Raw genomic sequence first — 22,007 nt, forward strand, 5'->3', positions numbered from 1 at the left:
TTTGTCTCCCCCCTGCCCCCTCAAATTCATATTCAAGCCCTAACCCACAGTGTGTGACTCTATTTGGAGATGGGCCCTCTAGGGAAGTAATTAAGGTTAAATGAGGTCATAAAGGTGGAGTCCTGATCTGAAAGGATTAGTGTCTTTAAAGGAGAGATAACACAGCACTTGCTCTGGCCCCCCAATCTGTGCACGCGCGCAAGTGAGTGTGTGTGTGTGTGTGTATACAAATGAACCAAAAGATCACATGAGCGCACTGTGAGACAGTAGCCCTCTCCAGCCCCAGGGAGAGCTCTCACCATACACCAACCCTCTTGGCACTCTAATCTTGGATTTCCTAGACTCCAGAACTGTGAGCAAATAAGTTTCTGGTGTTTAAGCCCCCTCGTCTGTGGTATTTTGTCACAGCGGTTGTAGCATACTAATATAGCAGCTGGCCTTGAAGAGGCCCCCGGTGATTCTTGGTTTCTGGTATTCATTCCCTTTTCTAGTCCCGAGCCACGCTGAACAGAGCTGACCTTTTTTATCCAACGGAATACTGCAGAAATGTTGGGGTGTGGCTTCAAAGACTAGGTGTCTATGAATATTTTGTTTATAAAAATAATTGTGCCTTGCACTTTGTGCTCTCTTGTATCCCTCACTGTGGGGGAAGCCAGCCAAAATGTTATAAGGACCCTGACCAGCCCCATGGAGAGGTCTACATGGCAAGGGACTCAGGCGTCCTGCCAACAGCCTGCACCAAGGCACCAGTCACGAGAGTGAGTGACCCCGGAGGCAGATTCTCCAGCTTCCCTCATGCCTTCTGATGACCACAACTTTGGCCAACATCTGGACTGCAGCCTCACGAAAGACCTCAAGGAGGCACCAGCTGAGAACACTCCCAAATCTCCGGCCCACAAAAATCATGTGGGAAAAGAAGTATTTGTCCTTTTAATCCGGTTAAGTTTTTCAGTAATGTGTTATACAATGGCAGATAACTAAATCCAAGGGGAATTATTACAAACCTAGAATGATAAAGGAAATGAGTATTTCAAGCCCGTCAGAAGCCCCCTACATGCCACCTTCCAGGCACCAGCGTGCTTCTGCCCTACAGATAAATACGAACTTTTAATGCCGTAGGTGAGTTGTGTCTATCAAGTCTGAAATTAACACAAAGAGAACCATACAGATTGTATCTGTTTGTGTGGGACTTCAATGTATCCACACTGTGGTTGCGTTTAGCAGTAATTTGTTCATTTCCACTGTTGTGTACTATTAACTGTATGACTATAACACAATTTAGTTTTTGATTCTAACTTTGTCCGACATCTGGACTGCTTCTACTTGGACTGAGTAACAGTACTAAAGGTATCCTTGGTATGTCATTTGACCCACGAATGTATGCATTTCTGTTTGATATTTAAACGAAGACAACGGAGATTCTGATTGGGGGTTCATTGAATCTGCAGAACAAAATAAGATGTGACATTTTTATAGTACTGAATATTCCACCCTGAGAACAGGATATATCCCTCCATTTATTCAAGTCATATTTCAATAACATTTTATGATTTTCTGTGTAGAGATGTATACAATTTGTAGATTTATTCATAAGGATCTGATTTCAATACAAATGGTACCATCTTTTCAAAATTTTACTTTATTGAGTGGTTACTGGAATATAGAAATTAAACTGATTTTGGATACTAATCTACCCAGTAACCTTGATAAATTTACATATCAATCCTGATAGCTAATAGATATTTTACATTTTCTTTTTCTTTTTTTTTTTTTTAACGTTTATTTATTTTTGAGACAGAGAGAGACAGAGCATGAACGGGGGAGGGTCAGAGAGAGAGGGAGACACAGAATCTGAAACAGGCTCCAGGCTCTGAGCAGTCAGCACAGAGCCCGACGCGGGGCTCGAACTCACATACCGTGAGATCGTGACCTGAGCCGAAGTCGGATGCCTAACCGACTGAGCCACCCAGGCGCCCCTTCTTTTTTTTTTTTTAAATGTTTATTTTTTAGAGAGAGAGAGACAGGGAGAGACAGAGTGTGAGCAGGAGAGGGGCAGAGAGAGGGAGACACAGAATATGATGCAGGAGGCTCTGAGCTTTCAGCACAGAGCCCAGTGTGGGCCTTGAACCCACGAGCTGTGAGATCATGACCTGAGCTGAAGTTGGACGCCTAACCGACGGAGCCACTCAGGCGCCCCTAGATTTTACATTTTCTATATACAAAATCATGCTGTCTGCAAAGGCAATTTTATGTCCTCTTTCAAATCCTTATTTTTTTTTCTTATTGCACCAAGTATGACTTCCAGTAAGATGTTGCTAAAAAATAGAATTATCAGGCATTCTCTGTTTCATTTACAATCTCAAGGAGGAAAACCTTTAATAGTCCACCAATAAGTACAAAGTTTACTGGAGATTTTTTGGTACCTTATCAGAATAATGATGTTCCCTTCGATTCTTTGCTTTGAAAAGAGATTTTTTAATCACAAATTGCCACTGATTTTTATCAAGTGCTTTTGTTGCATCCATTATGATACTGAGACTATTCTCCTTTATTCTTTGAATGAGGAATGTTATGTTGATTTTTGACTGTTAACGGAACCTTGCACTGCTAGAATAAACGCATACTGGGAAATTTGTTCATTATTTCTTCGTATATCTCTATCTCTCTCTTTCCCCAGTCTCTCACATCTTCCTCAGGAATTCCAATTACATCCCAGGTGGCACACCAGTTGATAGTATCCCACAGTTCTCTGTAGCTGTTTATTCTTCTTTAACCTGTTTTCTGTGTTCCCTCAAATTAGTTGCTTTCTATTCCTCTCCCTTCAAATTCACCAACTCTTTCGCCGTTTTGTTAGCCACCTCTAGCCTGGTGCTAAGTCTATCCAGCAATTACCCATTTCTGTTACCATCTGTGTGGCAGGCAGAATGGCCCCGGAGACGTTCGTGCCTTCCTGCCTGGAACATGTGAATATGTTACCTTACGTGACACAGACCAACCGCTGACTGAACGTGGGTAAGCAAATAGGGACCTACCAATCTCTGACTGCAAAGAAATGAATTGAGCCAACAACCGAAATGAGATTCGAAGTGAATTCTTCCCCAAAGCCTCCAGTTAGCATCAGCATCCTGCTAACATTCTTTTAACCCATGAGACTTCTGTCTAACCTACAGAACCACAAGATCATACACGCACGTTGTAATAGCCATTACATTCGTGGTCATTTGCCATGGCAGCAATAAAAAACCAATTCAGACTTTGGTACCTGACGGTGAGGTGCTACTGTAACAAAAACCTTAAACTGGGAAACTGTCTTTGGAAGCAAGCAGTCGGTAAAGGCTGCTAGAATTTCAGGGAGCATGAAGAAGAAAGCCTAAATTGCCTTAAGCAGACTGCTAATAGAAATGGGGTCTTTAAGAACACCACCAGCGAGGGTTCACAGACCACTTACAGAAATCTGGTCTTGGAGTCCATCCCGAAACAGAAGAACACACATTCTTTTCAAGTGTACATGGAACATTCTCCATAAGAGATCACATATTAGACCATAAAACAAGTGTCAACAAATTCAAAAAGATTGAAATCTTTCCGTGCGTCTTTTCTGACCACAATGCTATGTAACTAGAAGTCAGGCACAAGAAAAAATCTGGAAGGAGTACAGATACATGGGGGTTAAATAACATGCTACTAAGCAATGAAAGGGCCAACAAAAAACAAACAAACAAAAAACAAAGAGGAAATAAAATACATGGAGACAAATAAAAATGAAAACAAAACAGTCCAAAATCTTTGCGATGCAACAAAAGAAGTTCTAAGAGGGAAGTTTGTAGCAATACAGGCCTAACTGAAGAAGCAAGAAAAATCTCAAATAAACAACCTAATCTTACACCTAAAGGAGCTAGAAAAAGAAAAAAATCCAAAACCAGTAGAAGGAGGGAAAGAAGATTAGAGCAGAAATAAATCATATAGAAACTAAAAAATAGAGCAGATCAATGAAACCAGGAGCTGGGTGTTTGAAAAGATCAATAAAATTGATAAACCCTTACCCAGACTCTTAAAAAAAAAAAGACTCAAATTTAAAAATCAGAAATGAAAGAGGTGTCATAACCAAAACCACAGAAAAATAAAAGATTTTAACAGAATGTTATGAAAAATATATGCCAACAAATTGGACACTCTAAAAGAAATGAATAAATTTCTACAAACTTAACCTTCTAAAACTGAATCAGGGGGCTCCTGGGTGGCTTAGTTGGTTTTAAGTGCCCGACTTAGGCTCAGGTCATTATCTCACGGATCGTGAGTTCGAGTCCCATGTCCGGCTCTGTGTTGACAGCGCAGAGCCTGAAGCCTGCTTCAGATTGTGTGTCTCCCTCTCTCTCTAACCCTTCCACACTCATGCTCGTTCTCTCTCTCTCTCTCTAAGAAATAAACATTTAAAAATTTTTTTTTAATAAAAGTAAAAATAAAACTGAATCAGGAAGAAATAGAAAATTTAAACTGATTACTAGCAATTAGGGGCGCCTGGGTGGCTCAGTCAGCTGAGCGTCCAGCTTCGGCTCAGGTCACGATCTCATGGTTTGTGGGTTTGAGCCCCACGTCGGGCTCTGTACTGACAGCTCCGAGCCCGGAGCCTGCTTCGGAGTCTGTGTCTCCCTTTCTCTCTGCCCCTCCCCTGCTCACACTCTGTCTCTCAAAAATAAATAAATAAATAAAATAAAAATATTATAAAAATTTTTTTGAAAAAGAAAGAAAACCCTAAAGACTCCACCAAAAACCTACTAGAACTGATATTTCAGTATTGGAAGAACAAATATTGTTCTACCCAAAGCAATCTACAGATTTAATGCAATCCCTATCAAAACACCAACAGCGTTTTTCACCGACCTAGGATAATCCTAAAAAAAATTTGCATGGGACCACAAAAGACCCTGAAGAGACAAAGCAATCTTGAAAAGGAACAACAAATCTGGAGGTATCACAATTCCAGATTTCAAGTCATACTACAAAGCTGTGGCAATCTAAACAGTATGGCAGTGGCACAAAATGAGACACACAGATCAGTGGAACAGGATTAAAAGCCCAGAAAGAAACCCATGAATATAAGGTCAACCAATCTTTGGCAAAAGAGGCAAGAATATGCAATGGGAAAAAGACGGTCTCTTCAACAAATGGTATTGGGAAAACTGGACAGCGGCATGCAGAAAAATGAAACTGGACCACTTTCTTTCACCATACACAAAAATAAACTCAAAATGGATTAAAGACCTAAAGGGGAGACTTGAAAGCATAAAAAACGCAGAAGAGAGCACAGGGGGTAATTATTTGCCACCAGCCACAGCAACACTTTTCCCTTCCCTCCTGAGGCAAGGGAAACAAAAGCAAAAATAAACTATTGGGACTGTATCAACATAAAAGGCTTCTGCACAGCAAAGGAAACAATCAACAAAGCTAAAAGACAACCTACTAAATGGGAGAAAATATTTACAAATGACCTATCTGATATAAGGGTTAGGATCCAAAGTATATAAAGAACTTACATGGGAATGCAAGCTGGAGCAGCCACTCTGGAAAACAGTATGGAGGTTCCCCCCCAAATTAAAAATAGTACAACCCAGCAACTGCACTACTAGGTATTTATCCAAGGGATACAGGTGTGCTGTTTCGAAGGGACACATGCACCCCAACGTTTATAGCAGCATTATCAACAATAGCCAAAGTATGGAAAGAGCTCAAATGTCCATCGATGGATGAACGGATACAGACAATGGAGTATTACTCCATACATATACAGACAATGGAGTATTCCTCGGCAATCAAAAAGAAAGAAATCTTGCCATTTGCAAATATGTGGATGGAACTGGAGGGGATTATGCTAATCGAAGTAAGTCGGTCAGAGAAAGACAAATATCATATGACTTCACTCATGAGGACTTTAAGAGACAAAACAGATGCACATAAGGGAAGGGAAGCAATAATAATGTAAAAACAGGGAGGGGGACAAAACATAAGAGACTCTTAAAAATGGAGAACAAACAGAGGGTTACTGGAGGGGTTGTGGGAGGGGGGGATGGGCTAAATGGGTAAGGGGCATTAAGGAATCTACTCCTGAAATCATTGTAGCACTATATGCTAATTTGGATGTAAATTAAAAAAATAAAATTTCAGAAAATGATAAAGAACTTCTAAAACTCAACACCCAACAAAAACCAAACAATCCAATTAAAAATGGGCAGAAAACACGAACGGAGACATTTCTCCAAAGACAACATACAGATGGCCAAGAGACACATGAAAAGATGCTCAACATCACTCATGACCAGGGAAATGCAAATCAGAACACGAGATATCACCTCACACCTGTCAGAATGGCGAAAATAAGGAACACAAGAAACACAGCTGTTGGCGAGGATACGGAGAAAAAGGAACCTTCATGCGCTGTTGGTGGGAATGCAAACTGGTGCAGCCACAGTGGAAGCCAATATGGAGGTTTCTCAAAAAGTTGAAAATAGAACTACCCTGTGACCCAGTAATCACACTACTGGGTATTTACCCAAAGAATATTAAAAAAAAAACACTAATTCAAAAGGATATTTGCACCCCTATGTTTATCGCAGCATTATTTACAATGGCCAAACTATGGACGCAGCCCAAGTGTCTGACAAACAAATGGATAAAGATGTGGCACGTATGTACAATGACATATCATTCAGCCGTAAGGAAGAATGAAATCTCGCCATTGGCAACAACATGGATGGGGCTCGAGAGTGTAACGCTGAGAAATAGGTCAAAGACAAAAATATTAGAGGATGTCACTCAAACGTGTAATTAAGAAACAAAGTAAATAAAAGAAAAAGAGAGAGGGAGAGAGGCAAACCAGGAAAGAGACTCAACCACAGGGAACAAACTGGTGGTTAGCAGAGAGGAAGCGGGTGGGGGGATGGGGAAAACCGGCAAAGGAGATTAAGGGTACACTTATGATGAGCACCGAGTCACGTACAGAATTCTTGAATGACTATACCTACGTCTGAAACTAATAGAACACTGTATGCTAGCTAGACTGGAATTAAAAAGAAATCTAGTCTTGGAGAATCCTGTGAGAGCGCAGAAGGGGGCACACGTCGTCGTAAGCTGGAGTAAGGTGGATCCTTGTCACAGGTTAGCGGAGAGATGAGCGGAACTGTGTCCCACAAGTTATGTGGAAAGCAGAACTTGCAGACGATGACCTCGGCTCTTCGTTTGAGGAAATTTCCAAGGACAGTGTTGAAGGTGTGACCTGGTTTCATCTTGTTGCTCACAGTAAAATGGGAGACGAGAAGTTCCACGAGCGGACAACAGCCTCCGCCCGTGCCTGTGAGTTCCAGCCTGCCCAATGCATCTTGGACTTGCGTAGCAGGCCCCCAAACCGCAAATGCCAATTCCTTGTAGTAAATCTCTTTATATATTTACCTGCCTTGGGCTCTCCTTCTCCGGTTCAATTCTGACTGATACAGGACTCTATAAAAAAGGAACTAAAAAGAAATTCTAGAGCTTTAGTTTTCATTTCCTCTGCTCATTCGTAACTATCTCCCATTGACGTCTTTAAAGCATCTTTTAGAAGTCTGTTAAAGTTTTTGTCTGCTAACTACAATGTCTGGTTCCTATCAGAATCAGTGTCTATTGACTGCTTTTTCTCTTAACCGTTGGTCACATTTCCAAATTCTTTGCACTTCTGTCATTTTTTTTTTTTTTTTTTTTTTTTTTTTTTTACTGTATAGAAACATTGTGAATGACAGGATGCAAAGACTCGAGAATTTATGATGTTTCTCTAGCAGGCAGTTAACTTGGCTAGGATCACACTCCAGACTTTATCTCTTCCACCACGAGGTGCGCCTGAATTCTCCATTCGGTTCTTTCAGTTCACAGCTACTTTTTGCCAGGCTTTCTAGAGTCTTCCCCTGTACCGTAGGGGAAGTTCAGGATTTTTGCAGAGTTTGAAATCGATTTGGGGGCTTCCCCCCGTCGTGGCTTCCTCCTTTCCAGGGTTTTCACCCTAGGTTTTCATCACTCTTCCAATCTCAAACTATATTCTCACCCCTCTTGTCCAGCAAATACCACGGCTTTCTGTGATCCCACCTCCAGGAACTGTGGACCTCGGGAGACTGATCAGAAATATACAGACCTCATTTCGTACAGCTCTGTCTCTGAGGCATCAACTTCCCTCCGGTTTTTGCCTGCTTTTCACCACTCACCAGTGCTTTCAAACAGTGGTAGACTTCCCCATTGTTTGGGGGCGGCATACTTTTGTACTGAAGATCTAAGTGTTTGCAGTAAGGCTAACGTGACCAAGCTCTTTCACCATTACTAGAAGCCGGAAGCTCAACCGAATACTTTAACATTCCCTTTATCTTCTTTGTTGATATTTACATGATAGCTCCCTTTTTTTTTTTTTTTTTTTTGGGTGGTTACTCAAGAGATTACAATATTCATCCTTCTGTTATCACAGACTACCATCAAATAATATAACGCCAGTTCACGAACAAGAGGAGAGCCTTACAAATGGTGTATTTCTTTTCCTCCGCCATGCCCTTTCAACAAATGAGTCATTAAATGCAGTACTTCAAGATTCTTTTACAAAAATAAAGGAACAAATAAGACTCTTAATGTCACCCCGGCTTTCACATTTAATTACTGCATCGCCTATGATCTGTATTTTTTGTTCCCTATCAGCATCTTATTGTGTTACTGGCAATCATAATCTATTACATACATATACCAAAGCACCCATTAAGGTAAAAAACCAAAAATGTTGCATGACTTGGAAGGCCCCAAATTTTCTTAATTTGGAAAACACTAAATCTCTGTAAAATCCGCGCAGCCCAAAAAAAATCCCCCAAGGAAATACACCTGGACGTATGTTAGCCAGCAAACAAAAAATCACTTAGGTTTAGGTGGAGGCACTTACCCCTCTTCATTTTCTTTTAGTAAGCGACTGGCAATTCGGATAAGCATGCAGTAAGCAAACTGTGATTTGAGGCCGGATTTAGTAAACTTATTCAACATCTTAGAAACAGCAAGGCGATCGTTCTTTTTAAGGTGATACAGGACTCCCAGCGCATGGTACTAAAGAACAAGAAAAAGGATGTAACATCCAGAAAGCGGGAGGAGGAACAGGACAAACTTCCAGGAAAACAAAATCACATGGAACGAGATTTTTAGTAAAAAGATACCCAAGTCAAATGTGTACAAATAGAACAACTTTTTCGTACGGAATCAAACGCAGGCAAGACTGAAAGGAGAAGAGTTTCACCCCCAGAAACTGTAGATTCAGATTGGACAGGTGGTATTAAAGAGGTGACATACAATCCGGAGACAGCTCTAGCAGGTTCATCACTCCCCCATACATCCTTAGCACAAAGGCGCTCAGGTCCAAGGCTTTACCAGTGTCACAGGTCTCTGTTAGTGGCTTTAAGTCATCTGTGGCCATGTTAGTAGTTAAAGGATTAATCTCCTAAAGCAGGCTCAAGGAGCATAATTATCGTGGCACTTCGTGTAAAAACACAACGATCAGAGTTAAGAGAGCGAGACGGTTTCTTGAGGGAAAAACTACTCCTCTATTTCCTCATATCTAAATACGCCTACAGAAGTTGTAAACATTAAAAGGGGGCGAATAAGTATCCTCTCCAATACAAATGGGGTACTTCACATAACATTGCCAGTGACCATTTCGCTCTTTTCTTTTAATTAGGAATTAACGAATATCCAAAGGAGATCTTCCCAACAAAATGGTTACGTTTCACAAAATAAAATTACTCTTGACTGTTGGCGTAATGTCTACTATAACCAAGTTCTGAAAAGCTTAGACTTGAACATCCTTCTTCACAAATCATTTTTCACGTAAGGGGCTGAAATGCAGTGTGAAGGACCTCTGGAATGAGCATCTCAAACTGCTACTGAATTTAAGAATCTTTCCTGAACGTTCCTACAGCTTCTATTAAACGCTAGCAGGGTCTATGACAGTAATTCTAATTAACGGGATACCTACTAATAGGCGGCTTAATATTACACTTCCGCTAACACTCATCTAGGGAGTCAATAAATTGTCCCTGAAATGAAGGGTTAAAGAAAGCTGATCTCAAGACCTAACGGGACTCGATCACAGTACCTGGACCATAATGTTATCACTGGAAGCAGCTTCTTGGGCTTCATTGACCCAGCGTTTAACCACGTCATAGCTTATCTTCATCATGTGCTAGACACAGAACAAAGCGAGAATAGAAAGTGCATGGTCACTAGAGGTTTACAGACATGAACTGGTTTTCTTAGAAAAATCACTAGCAGACATTTCCAAATCAAAGAGACAACTCTGTAGCTTTTTGAAGTCTACTTCAAGTCTCTACTTCAGACGCAACTAATAGACCAGAAACTCTCTCCAAGATGAGGAGGGGTTTGTGGGCTAAGATGAGAGGGGAGGGACAGGAAAGGAAGGGCTAGTTAATAGGACGGTGCTTGAATAATGTGTACATTCTAGGTTTTACTTCCAGGAAACTCACCTGGAAGGAAAAACAAAAACAGAAACAAAAACACACAGTACTGATAGATCCCTTGCTATAAAACTTGACCACCTACACTCCAGACCCAGAAACTCTTGTGATTCAGATGATCTAACCCATTCACACACTAATAACCAATTTTAACCAAATGCAAGGTGACCTCAGGCTGTCATAAATCTTGTTTTGATAAAAAGAGAAAGAAAAAGTATTCCTGAAACAAAGACCACTTTCCAGTAAGAAATTTCCAAGTGGGGCAGGGGGCTTTGGATGGAAGGATACCACACACACAGGGCACTAAGGAAAGCAGACGATACAAGAGGCAAGAGGTCAAGTTCAGGTCACAAAGGAAGATTAAAAACAAAACAAAAACGACCTTCAGTGTCTTCCCGGTCTGCCACCTCACCCCCCATCCTTTGTGATTACCGAAACCTTTCAAACATGGAAATGTCACCTTTTTAACTGCCTATATTGTAACGCTGCTCTGATAAAACACTCTTGGATAAAGTAATAGAGACGCAAATGTGTTTTTTGAATGTTTCACGGTTCACGTGGGAGAGAATCACAGTGATATTTTGTTTAGCACCCGCTCGAGCCAGGCAGCTGGCCACTCGTTCACTTACTAAGGACGACACCAGTGCCGAACTGGAGACGCTGGAGACTTTATCCACAATGGCCTGCTTCATGTATCTTTCAATGGCCTGCAACATTGTTCCCTGAGAACATTCATAAAGAAACAGTTGTTGAAGCACACATCTTCACCCAAAACTACGGCTCCAGAATAGTTTACAAAAACCAGTCATATATTTGTTTCCATGCCAATATTTAGACTGCGTTAAAGGGACTGCCATCTACTAGAGTAACTCTATCGCAGCGGGCAGGAGCTAGACAACCAAGCTGAATCTTCAAAGAGAAAGACGGGAAGGAAACAAATTAACCGTTCAACAATGAAATCAACGGTCTCAGCGTGGAGAGTCCCAGCCTGAGGAAAAGTGTAAGCCCAGGCTCCACTTCTCAGGGATGTTACAAAGGAAATTCCTAGAAGGGGATGGAGCTGCTTTTGAAATTCTGAAGGTATCTCTGCACGAAGGGGATGTATTTTATACGGATCCCATAAAGCCCTACACATCAAATGTGATCCCTGATAATTTTAGATACCTAAGAAATTACATGTTGTTTTTTTTTTTCTAAGAAATTACATGTTTAATATGCTACTACAGAGTGTCCTCAATACGAAGTCCTCTGCAAATAAAGTCCTTTTTAAGTGGAAGAAAGCTTAGCACTGTGAAGGTAGCAGCAGATGAAGATACGTAAACAGACGGAGATCAATATTCAAAGACAGCCTATGGCTAGCGTGGGCAGTGTCCAGTCTCAGGCTGACCGATTTAATACTAAAACAAAGGCAGCCACAGCAAAACACATCACACCATCTCCATTACTCCTTCTAGGGTCCAGATTTACCATTTGCTCCTACGCAACCTTTAAAACTTGAGAAGACTGTAAACATACACATAAAATATACCCAACCATGAATAGAGCTGAAATATTATTCAATATGCTGGCAATGGCCAGTCTGCCCTTCATTTTATAACCTTTCCTACTCAAGAGTTCCCAGAAAGGGACAGCCTAATTTCATCCCTCCAGATGTGAGGGACTGAGTCAAGGTTAAACACCGGACTCAGACCTTTTGTGGTTATAAGCCACTGGCTGGCTGATGGTTAACTAGGTTCTCTCTACTGAATATATGAATGAGGAGGCCTGAGCCTCGTAAGTGATGGATCACAATAGTAAATATCGGAGAAATCTTGCTGTTGAGTTCCTTAAAGCTGTCCTATTTCTTGCTCTGTCATCTGTTGTAAGCTTTACCTCAAATTCTGAGAGATCCAGATCCTATAATAAAGTTGTTTAAAAAAAAAAAAAAAAAAAAAAAAAAGCCTGGAGGCACAAAAGCCTTTCTGGTGGTCCTGTTTCTCTAATACTGAAGATTCACAGCGTCAAGACTAGGGAATCCTATTAAATTTACGGCCACCTGTAGCTAAACACAGTGTCCCCTTTGATGCCCCAGTAAACAAAGAGAACTTACATCAGTGATTCTGCAGAGAGCCCTGATGGCTGGGCCTCGGTACACATCTTCTTTTCCGGTCATGTCCTTAGTCAGACTAAGAAAAATCAAATGAGTTACCATGAAATCAATTGATATCTCTTCTGTGGAGTCCACCCCTAGCTAATTCCCATTGTCCCCACAATTATCTTAATGCAGCTATGAATTCAGCAAATATTCATTGAGTGTCTTCTTTGGATAAATATTAAAACGACTGGATAGAACGCTGTTCTAAATCTTAAGAATATAGCAGTGCGCAAAACAAAGTCTTTTGCCTTCACGGAGCTAATGTACTGATGCGAAGAGATAATATATTACATAAATGAAATATGATTTTAGATACTGGTAACTGGCATAAAAAATGAAGACAATGGAATAGCGAGCCACCGGCTGAAATCCCCCAAATCCTAAAAACCCACCAGACCAGACAACTCCTTAAAAGAGCCTGACTAAAATGATTAACTCACGAAGCCGTGCTCCCTCTCACAGGCACAGTTTTCCCCAAATGACAGCTGTCTATGGCTTCAGACCTCTCTATGGAGTTTCCAAAATAAGCAGAGGAGTGTGGACAGAGCTACTGAATTCCACATCCATGCTTCAAAGAGGTTTTTAGCCTTTATGCATCATTCACCCTATCTTCCTGTCCCTGTCCTCTGTGTTTAATCTGTCCCCAGAATGACTATCCATCCCCTCCCCACTCACCTCCCCCTCACGTAATCCAAAATGGCCTCCAACTCCAACTCATTCCACCAGGATGCCATGACGAGAAATTAGTGGAGAACTGATAGTCCTTCAATGTCTTTATTTTTTATTTCTAAGAGTATTTTCATAAACTTTCAAAACATTCAGAGAAATATAAAATACAAAGTCTAAGCTGGGCCTCACCGACCCTAGACAGTCTCTGTGAACAGTTGCTTATGTTTTCTTAAGGAACTGCTAAAAAAATATATACGACCATAGAGACATTAAAATGCATGCAAATGAATCTCCACTCTTCTGGCACCTCCCTTTTTCACTTAATATATTTTAAGAATCTCTCCATGTTGGCAGACTTTAAAAAATTGTAGGTATCTGTATATTTTTAAAAACCCAAAATATATCTAAAATATCATTTTAATGGTAACACAGATTTCCACTGTTGGGATACAAATAATTTATCCATTAGTCTTTTTCTCAGATATTTGCATTTTTCCAATTAGATAAAAAGTGAGGCTTGGCAGGTTTAGTATCTTCTGAGGTCTCGCTCCTCGGCTTCTATGTGACATGAAAGCAGCCATGCACAATACATTTAAAACAACGGGCATGGCTGTGTTCCAATAAAACTTTATTTACAAAATGAGGCAATAGTTCTTGCCATGGGCCAGAGTTTGCCAACCGCGGCTCCGTGACTTAGTTTGGGCTGCCCCCGACAAAGGCTTACAGACAGGTAGTTTGTTTGGGAATGTGTTCGAGGGAAGGGAAGACAGAGAGGTGAACAAAGAAGGAGGGTACTTAATACAAAGGAATTTTCTCTAGTGGGTCACTGCCACAGGCAACTGGTTATTTGATGAGCCATCTTCTGAGGAGGCTTATGAAATACATGTTGGAACCACATTTCCGAGGGATGAAAAGGAAAGAATTTATCCACCAGCTCTCAGCCACTGGCTGACAGCTAACCCCAGAGCGTTCTCTCCCCATTTGGTTAACATTCACATGTTACCTCCCACATGTGAGTTCCAAGTCAGGGCCCAAACCGGAGCACCAGGGAAACTGGGGGGCAACCAACAGAACACACAGCGCGTGCTTCAGCAAGGCACTGTTCACGCAAGTGAGCTGGCCCCTGTACAGAACAGCTGACCACGAGCACAGCTAGGATCAGAGAGAAGGCCTGAGGCAACAGCATCCAGAACAGTCTATCCTTCACGTCCGTCAAATTTGAACATGTCCTCCATTAAATCTAACCTGTCACTGAGCCTTCAAGATGGTAACCATCCACTATTTCTACAAGAGACTGGAAAATGAATGGCACATGGTATAATCCTTACTGCTACCACTCATTCCGCAGCCGTGATTGACATCCACCACATCCTTCCCACAATCACCCAATTCTATATTCCCCTCACGCTTAGCCAGCACTTGATCTCATCTTGGTCAGGTGTCTGATAGGTGACTCAAACCTTTATCTCCAAGGATCTGAGCTCTTTGTTGGAGATTTACCATGGCTGGACCATTGGCTGTTCCCCATCCTCTACTGACCATGGTCTCAGGCATGAACACATCAAAATATACGTAAGTAAATAGTACCTTGAATTCTAGATACAGTCCTCTCTTCCACGTTTGTAGAGCAACAAGCCTAGCTCCTGATAGGGATCAAGGTCAACTACCTCTAGGAGGACACAGCTCCTTTCTTTACCTGCTGGTCCATCAGCATCAAGAATCCAAAGCGACCCAACAGTAGTCATCATTTTAAATGTGCACACTGGCTCACTTCTCTGCCCCAGGACTTCTCAGACACTGGAGCGGGTGGTGCCTGTGGTCGCCAACTTGTCATTCGGACGTGTGGATCCAGAAGTGTGGGGTATCTCTGTGCTGAAGGCAATCCTCAAACAGCAGGAACCAGGAGTCAATGGGTTAAATGCCTCCCCCTGTTCATCACTGAGAACACGGTCTCTTGAGAACCAGCGCCTTTGACTCACATTCAGGGTGGGGATGGGAAGCATGACTTCTACAGGCGGGCCACTAGTCCTACTTTCACCTCTCGATTCCTGGACCCACCTGTTGTATTTATTGGTGACAGCATCATCCGCTGGCCATCAATTTAATGCACATACTTCATCCCAGAGGAGAACCCTCCAACTTCACAGGGTCCCATCGCCAAACCACTACCTCAACTGAGCCACCATTGCATTTAGGCTATCTGCTCCTGACAGAATATGGTGAAACTACCGGATCTCTTGGTCACGAGCCCACCGTCACACGGCTTTTGCCAAAAAATGAGTGGCGAGGTCACGTAGGATACCATGAACCTAAGAAACCGTACCCCTCGGATCTACTGAAAACCCATGGATCATCTTCTATGATGAGAAACTTATGCAATCAGATGTATCAACCTTTTCTTTCACTGCCTCTGGAACTGCAGTCCTAACAAAGCTTTTCCCTACAACGAGGTTAAAGAGGAACACACTCCTGTTCCAGCACTTGTATGCTTCCATTTTGAAAGTTTACAGTCTTTCTCCTTTTAGAGTTTATTCGTCGATAGGATGTGACATATGGATCTGATTTTGTCTTTTCCCAAGGGACTACTCTGTTGTCTCAGCATCACATATTAGAAAGCACCCCAGTGTTTATCCCAGTGATCCGAGATGCCACCCGTTGTCATATACTACATTTCTATGTGTATTGGGGTCTAATTCTGTACGTTTGTACCAAAAAAAACCTCTGACGATGTAGATCAGCATGGCCATGGTGACACATTACAAAGTCATCACACAATTTTATTCCCCTGGTCTGTCCATCCATGTGCCAGGACCATACTGCTTTAAGGGTCCAGGCCTTAATGCTTCACTGACTGGGAGAGCCCCCAGTTCTTCTACAGTTCTTTCCTGGCTATTCTTAAATATCCGTTTTTTGACTGAAACTTTAGTATCAATTTTTCTACGTTCATAATATATGGCCTGTGGGCTGCTTCACTGAGACTGCATTGAACTTACAAACTAATTTAGAGAGGACTGAAATCTTTCTAATGTTGAATTGATCCATTCCAAAACATTGATAATTGGTCAAGTGTACCTGGAGCCTTTCGGGGCTTTAAATTATTCTTTCCTCTTGGAAGTCTTCTGCGTAAGTTTCTCTAAGGTGGCTATGCTATCCTACACCCCCCTACAACGCACCTGGCCTTGGAGCAGGCTCTTTGACTTTGGTGCTGTCGGGCTTTGTGGTTTGAACCTAGATTCTAATGGGTATGGAACGATATCTCACTGGGGCTTTAATCTGCATTTCCCTGATAATAACATCAAGAACATTCCACGTATTTATTGGCCACTCATATACTCTTTTGTGAGGTGTCTGCCCTCAGGTTTTCTTAATCACCATGGTTTCCCAGCAAGGTCACATCGTTGTCTACGTGTGCTGAATGGCCGTGTCTAGTTTTCTATTCCTGCTGTAACAGACGGCCACAGTTGGTGGCCTAAAACAAAATTTTATCAACTTACGGCTCCATGGGTTAGAAGTCCAATGTGGGTCTCATTGGGCTAAACTGACTGCGTCAGTGGGGCTTACATCTACCTCACAGACAAGATTCATGCACCCCCTCCCAAGTTCCCCCCAAATCTCATCGCTTTACAGCACCAACCTAGAGTCCAGAAGCTCATCTACATCCCACGGATTCAAAACCCCTGACCTTATCATCAAAATCCTCTCAATTAGGTATGGGGGAGACTGGGTAGCCTCTCTCCTGAGGCAAAATTCCTCTCCACCGGTGGGCCTGTGAAATTAGAAAACAAGTTCTCTGCTCCCAAAATACAACGGCGGGACCACCCCAGGATAATAGTCAGACATTCCTGTTCACAAAGAGAAAATGGAATGGGGAAAATAAATAAAAGAAAGCCACTGGTCCCAAGCAATTCTGAAACCCAGCCAAGCAAGCTGGAAAAGGTTTCGGGTGCTGGGCAGAATGCTCAGTCATTCTCCACTCCATGCTCTGGTCCTGCTCCCCTGCCCTCAGGGCCATCCTTTCGTTTTCATAAAGGGCAGCATGTGTTTAAAGCTGAGCAGTCTTCGGTCTTCTCGACCTATATCCTGCTGTAGAATTTGGGACCCGGGCAACTTTCTCTCACTTTGTCCTCCCTCTGTCCCTTTCAGTCCACGCTGGCGGTGATGCTGGTTAAGATTCTCAAGAGCCCTGTGGGACTACCATATACGTACAGAGACTCACTCCATTAGACCAGAGCCTCACCACAGATCTTGCCTAAACAACCCCATCTCTATTTCCGGCTTCTGCTTAGATGCAGAGGGAATCTATGAGTCACACCCTTGATCTCTTCAGAGTGTTTTGTGTGAGTGAAGACTCTGACCTTTTCATCCTCCTGGGGTGTTAGCAAAAGGCTGTAGAGTAACTCCTTTGACTTTTCCTTTAGAGCACACTTTCCTACTGAATCTCTTGATGTTTGCGTCCTTTGCAATTGGGGCGGGCTGAGAATTTCCAAAAAACTCTTGATTTTTTTTTTTTTTTTTGGTATAGTGGACCTATAACCTATCAGTTTCAAGTGCACAACATAATGATTTGGGATTTGTAAGGAACGCCTGGTTCTTTCACGGGTGTCTCCTCGATTTATTTCTCTACTCTCGCACGTGTTACCATGAGTGGCAAAAAGAAACCAGGCCGCACCTCAACACTGGAAATCTCAGTTAAACAGCCAAGCTCACGAGTCCTGATTTCTGTATAACTTCAGGGCACAATCCTAAGCTCTCTGCCACCACAGGACAAGGGTTCCCTTCCCTCCAGGACCTAAACGCCCTCCTCATCTCCTTCTGAGCCCTCCGCAGCGGCGCCATTAACGTCCACATTCCCGCCAACGATCTCTGCATTCTCTACCATGATCAGTGTTTTCTCTACTCCTCACTTCTTTCTGAGTCTACCATTCATTAACATCCCGGTTTCTACTAACGTTCCGTTCGAGGCCCTGTCAGCTTTTTCTGTCCTGCGCCCCCAAATTCCTCCCGCATCTACTCGTTGCCCAACTCCAAAGCCATTTCCAGAGTCTTAGGTACTTGTTACCGTAGCACCCCGCTCCAAGGTACCAAAACCTCTAGTGGTTTTTTCCCCCTACTTTGAGAGATAATTGGCATATGACACTGTACAATTTTTAAGCACACAGTGTGCTGATCCGATACCCGTACATGCCACAAAACCTATTCCTTTTCTACTGCTGCTGTGACAAATGACCACAAACTTAGAGACGTAAGACAACATTCATTTCTTTCTCTTAACGGTTCTGTAAGTGAGAAACCCAACACCGGTCTCACTGGTTACATTCCTTTCTGAACTGTAGGGTGAATCCCACGTCCCTGCCCTTTCCAACTGCTAGAGGCCACTCACATTGCTTGGCTCCCGGCCCCCGTCTTCCATCTCCAAATCCAGCAACATCGTATCTGCGCCCTGCTCCCCTCATCCCATCTCTTTCCTGACGCTTCTGCTTCCCTCCTCCGCTTTTAAGGACCCTTATCCTTATAGGGCCCACCTGGATGATCCACACCATTCTCCCTACCTGCGGAGGGGCAATTTCATTTCCCCTTTGCTGCGTAATGTGACATATTCGCAGGTCCTGGGAATGAGGCCAGGGATATCTTTGGAGGGCCATTATTCTGCCTACTACATCTACTAATCACTTGAAATGAGCCAGAAGCAAACCATAATTCATGGCAGCCTAACGGGAGTCAGAGGAAAGTACTAACAGCTAAACAAACAAAAAACCCTAATCTATTTTTAATTTTTCCAATATTTAGTGACTATCGCAATCTAAGTGAAGATTTTCTGTTTGTTACTGGTGGCAGATATTGTTAGCTAACCAATCCGATACCCGTTTCCAACCCCTTCTCCCCTGCCTGCCCCTAATACTAGGGCTTTTTGCTAAACAGTCACTTTCCTGGTCCTGACGATAGTCGTAGAACACAGCTGTGTCAAATGAAATCTAAAAATCGCCTTGGGAAAAGCTATTGCATACCTGATAAAAGAGGCAGATGGTGCTGGCCCTCCCTGGCCCCTTTCCCGGCACCCCTCCCACCTTGAATGGTGCATTGCCAGTCATTCAGGCACCTATTTTGTGACAATGTGGGATTCGAGAAACACCAGCCCTCGAGCTGAACTACTGAACCAACACTCTATGCCTAGTGACTACATCGGGCTTTCGGTTCTTTCCAGCTGAAAGCCTTACTAACTGCAACTATATTCAATACAACTGCCAGTTAAAGACAAGCGCCCTCCTCCGAAATTTATTTTGTTACACAAAAGCCAAATTTACTTAAATGAATTATAGTTAATAATTAGGAAGGCAATTCTTTTTTAAATAACATTTGGGGTGTGTGCGTGTGTGTGTGTGTGTGTGTGTGTGTGTGTGATACATACTCCTTCTACGACAACTGGAAATCAAAATTTTACAGAAAATAAATAGCCACGATCCCAAACACCCAGAGAGAACCTACTGGTAATACATCAGTATATTTCCATCCACATTTTTTTATATATGTACATAAAATATTTTTAAAAGGGAGACTATATAAAGTACATAAACTTGAATCCAACTCTTACTCGGCACTTTTTGAGGACTTTTCCATATCATTAATGTTTCAAAAATATTTTCAAAAAATTAAAGTATCTCCTAATCTGATAACATGGTTGATTAAATAACATTTAAGAATGGCATATATTTATTTTATCCTTTTTGCTAGTATAAACAGTGTTGCAATGAACATTATTATATATGTCTTCCTATGCTATCTCTGATTATTTCCTGACCATACTTCCATCGATGTGGCATTACTGGGTCAAAGGGATAAACCCTGGGCAACTGCATGGCTCAGTCGGTTAGGCGTCCGACTCTTGGTTTCGGCTCAGGTCACGATCTCACGGTTCGTGGGATTGAGGCCCTTGTCGGACTCTCCACTGACAGAGTGGAGCCTGCTTGGGATTCTCTCTACTTTCTCTCTGCCCCTCCCCCACTCACACGTGTTCTCTTTCAAAATAAATAAACATTTAAAAAACAAACCACAAAGGGATAAACCTTTTTAAATGTTCGACAAATGTTGCCTAACTGCTTTCTAGAAAAACTGAATCAATTTATTATTCTGCCTCCTGTGTGTACAAGAATATCAATCTCCCTTACAAATACCTACTGCCTTTTTTCTTCTTTGCCAATTTGATGGGTAAAATTTTATAACTCACTGGAGTTTTTAATTTGCTTTTTTTGGGTTACAGTGAGAACGACTAAAAACAATCAGGTCCTTTCCATTAGTTATTTTATGAACGATCACTTGGAATTTTTTTTAAGTTGAAGAGTTCTTTACATATTACATATACTAGCTTATTAATATACTTATTGTAAATATTTTGTGTCACTGTATCATTTACTTTTTGGTTCTGTTTCCATATTATAACGAACCTTTATTTTATTTTTTTTTTTTCAACATTTTTTATTTATTTTTGGGACAGAGAGAGACAGAGCATGAACGGGGGAGGGGCAGAGAGAGAGGGAGACACAGAATCGGAAACAGGCTCCAGGCTCCGAGCCATCAGCCCAGAGCCTGACGCGGGGCTCGAACTCACGGACCGCGAGATCGTGACCTGGCTGAAGTCGGACGCTTAACCGACTGCGCCACCCAGGCGCCCCTATAACGAACCTTTAAAATGTATTAGCAAATCTATTAGCATTATCCTTTGTGACTTCACTTTATCACATAGGCATGGTTTTCACATGATGACAATCATACTCTAGGAAAGAATGCTTTAAGATATATACATATAATAACATATATATTAATTCATATATATATGAATTAACATATATATAACATATATAATAACATATATAACATATATAGTATATATAAACAACATAGATGTAAAATAACGTATATATATTAATTCCCATTGGCTTCCTTACAGTCAAAAAAGTAAAATTAACAGAAAAAGAACAACAAATACTCCACTAAATATAGAAGCACCCCCTCCTAGGTTCTGACCATTCGCATACCTGCTTGTGACAATGATCACATCCTCAGAGATTGTAGCCATTTCTTTGATAGTAAGATAGCACATTCTTCTCAGTGTTTGCTGCAAAATTATTTATAAAAGGCAGCAGTTATTCATAAGGAAATGGTTCTTTACACTATTTGAAGTGAGAGCCCCAAGTAGATATATTTAGAACATTATTCTGAAAAAGGTTCTCACCTACCCCAAAAAAATCCTTTTAAAAATACCTGGATGAGACAACATTCAGAATACTACTGTTTCCCAAACAAGTAACTGACCGGCACACATCTAGGTGAAAATTTTAAAATCCAGTTAATTATATAGAGATCCAAACTTTGACAGTGTGAATCCAAAGACAGAGATTTCTCAAAGTGTTAAAGGCTTATCCTAGAAAATGTATTTTTAAAATTCTTTAAATATATACGGGGCGCCTGGGGGGCTCAGTCGGTTGAGCATCCGACTTCGGCTCAGGTCATGATCTCACAGTTTGTGGGTTCGAGCCCCGCGTCGGGCTCTGTGCTGACAGCTCAGAGCCCGGAGCCTGCTTCGGATCCTGTGTCTCCTTCTCTCTCTCCACCCCTCCCCCGCTCATGCTCTGTCTCTCTCTGTCTCTCAAAAATAGATAAATGTTAAAAAAATTTTTTTTAATTCTTTAAAT

At 41.9% G+C, this 22,007-nt stretch overlaps 1 protein-coding gene across 3 annotated transcripts in view; it reads right to left on the reverse strand.

The window, feature by feature from the left end:
• The window catches only part of COPG2 (COPI coat complex subunit gamma 2), a 114,677-nt gene that overhangs the window by 73,855 nt on the left and 18,815 nt on the right, over positions 1 to 22,007 (reverse strand). For all 3 annotated transcript variants that reach the window (XM_042924746.1, XM_042924756.1, XM_042924765.1), the window contains 5 exons: positions 21,351 to 21,430; positions 12,607 to 12,682; positions 11,147 to 11,239; positions 10,139 to 10,225; positions 8,939 to 9,096 (listed from right to left, as the gene is read on the reverse strand). In XM_042924746.1, the coding sequence (XP_042780680.1) occupies positions 8,939 to 9,096; positions 10,139 to 10,225; positions 11,147 to 11,239; positions 12,607 to 12,682; positions 21,351 to 21,430 (494 nt within the window). The remainder of the gene's footprint in view (positions 1 to 8,938; positions 9,097 to 10,138; positions 10,226 to 11,146; positions 11,240 to 12,606; positions 12,683 to 21,350; positions 21,431 to 22,007) is intronic.

The sequence above is a fragment of the Panthera leo genome, chromosome A2 (assembly GCF_018350215.1).
Source record: "Panthera leo isolate Ple1 chromosome A2, P.leo_Ple1_pat1.1, whole genome shotgun sequence".
NCBI classification, from domain to species: Eukaryota; Metazoa; Chordata; class Mammalia; order Carnivora; family Felidae; genus Panthera; species Panthera leo.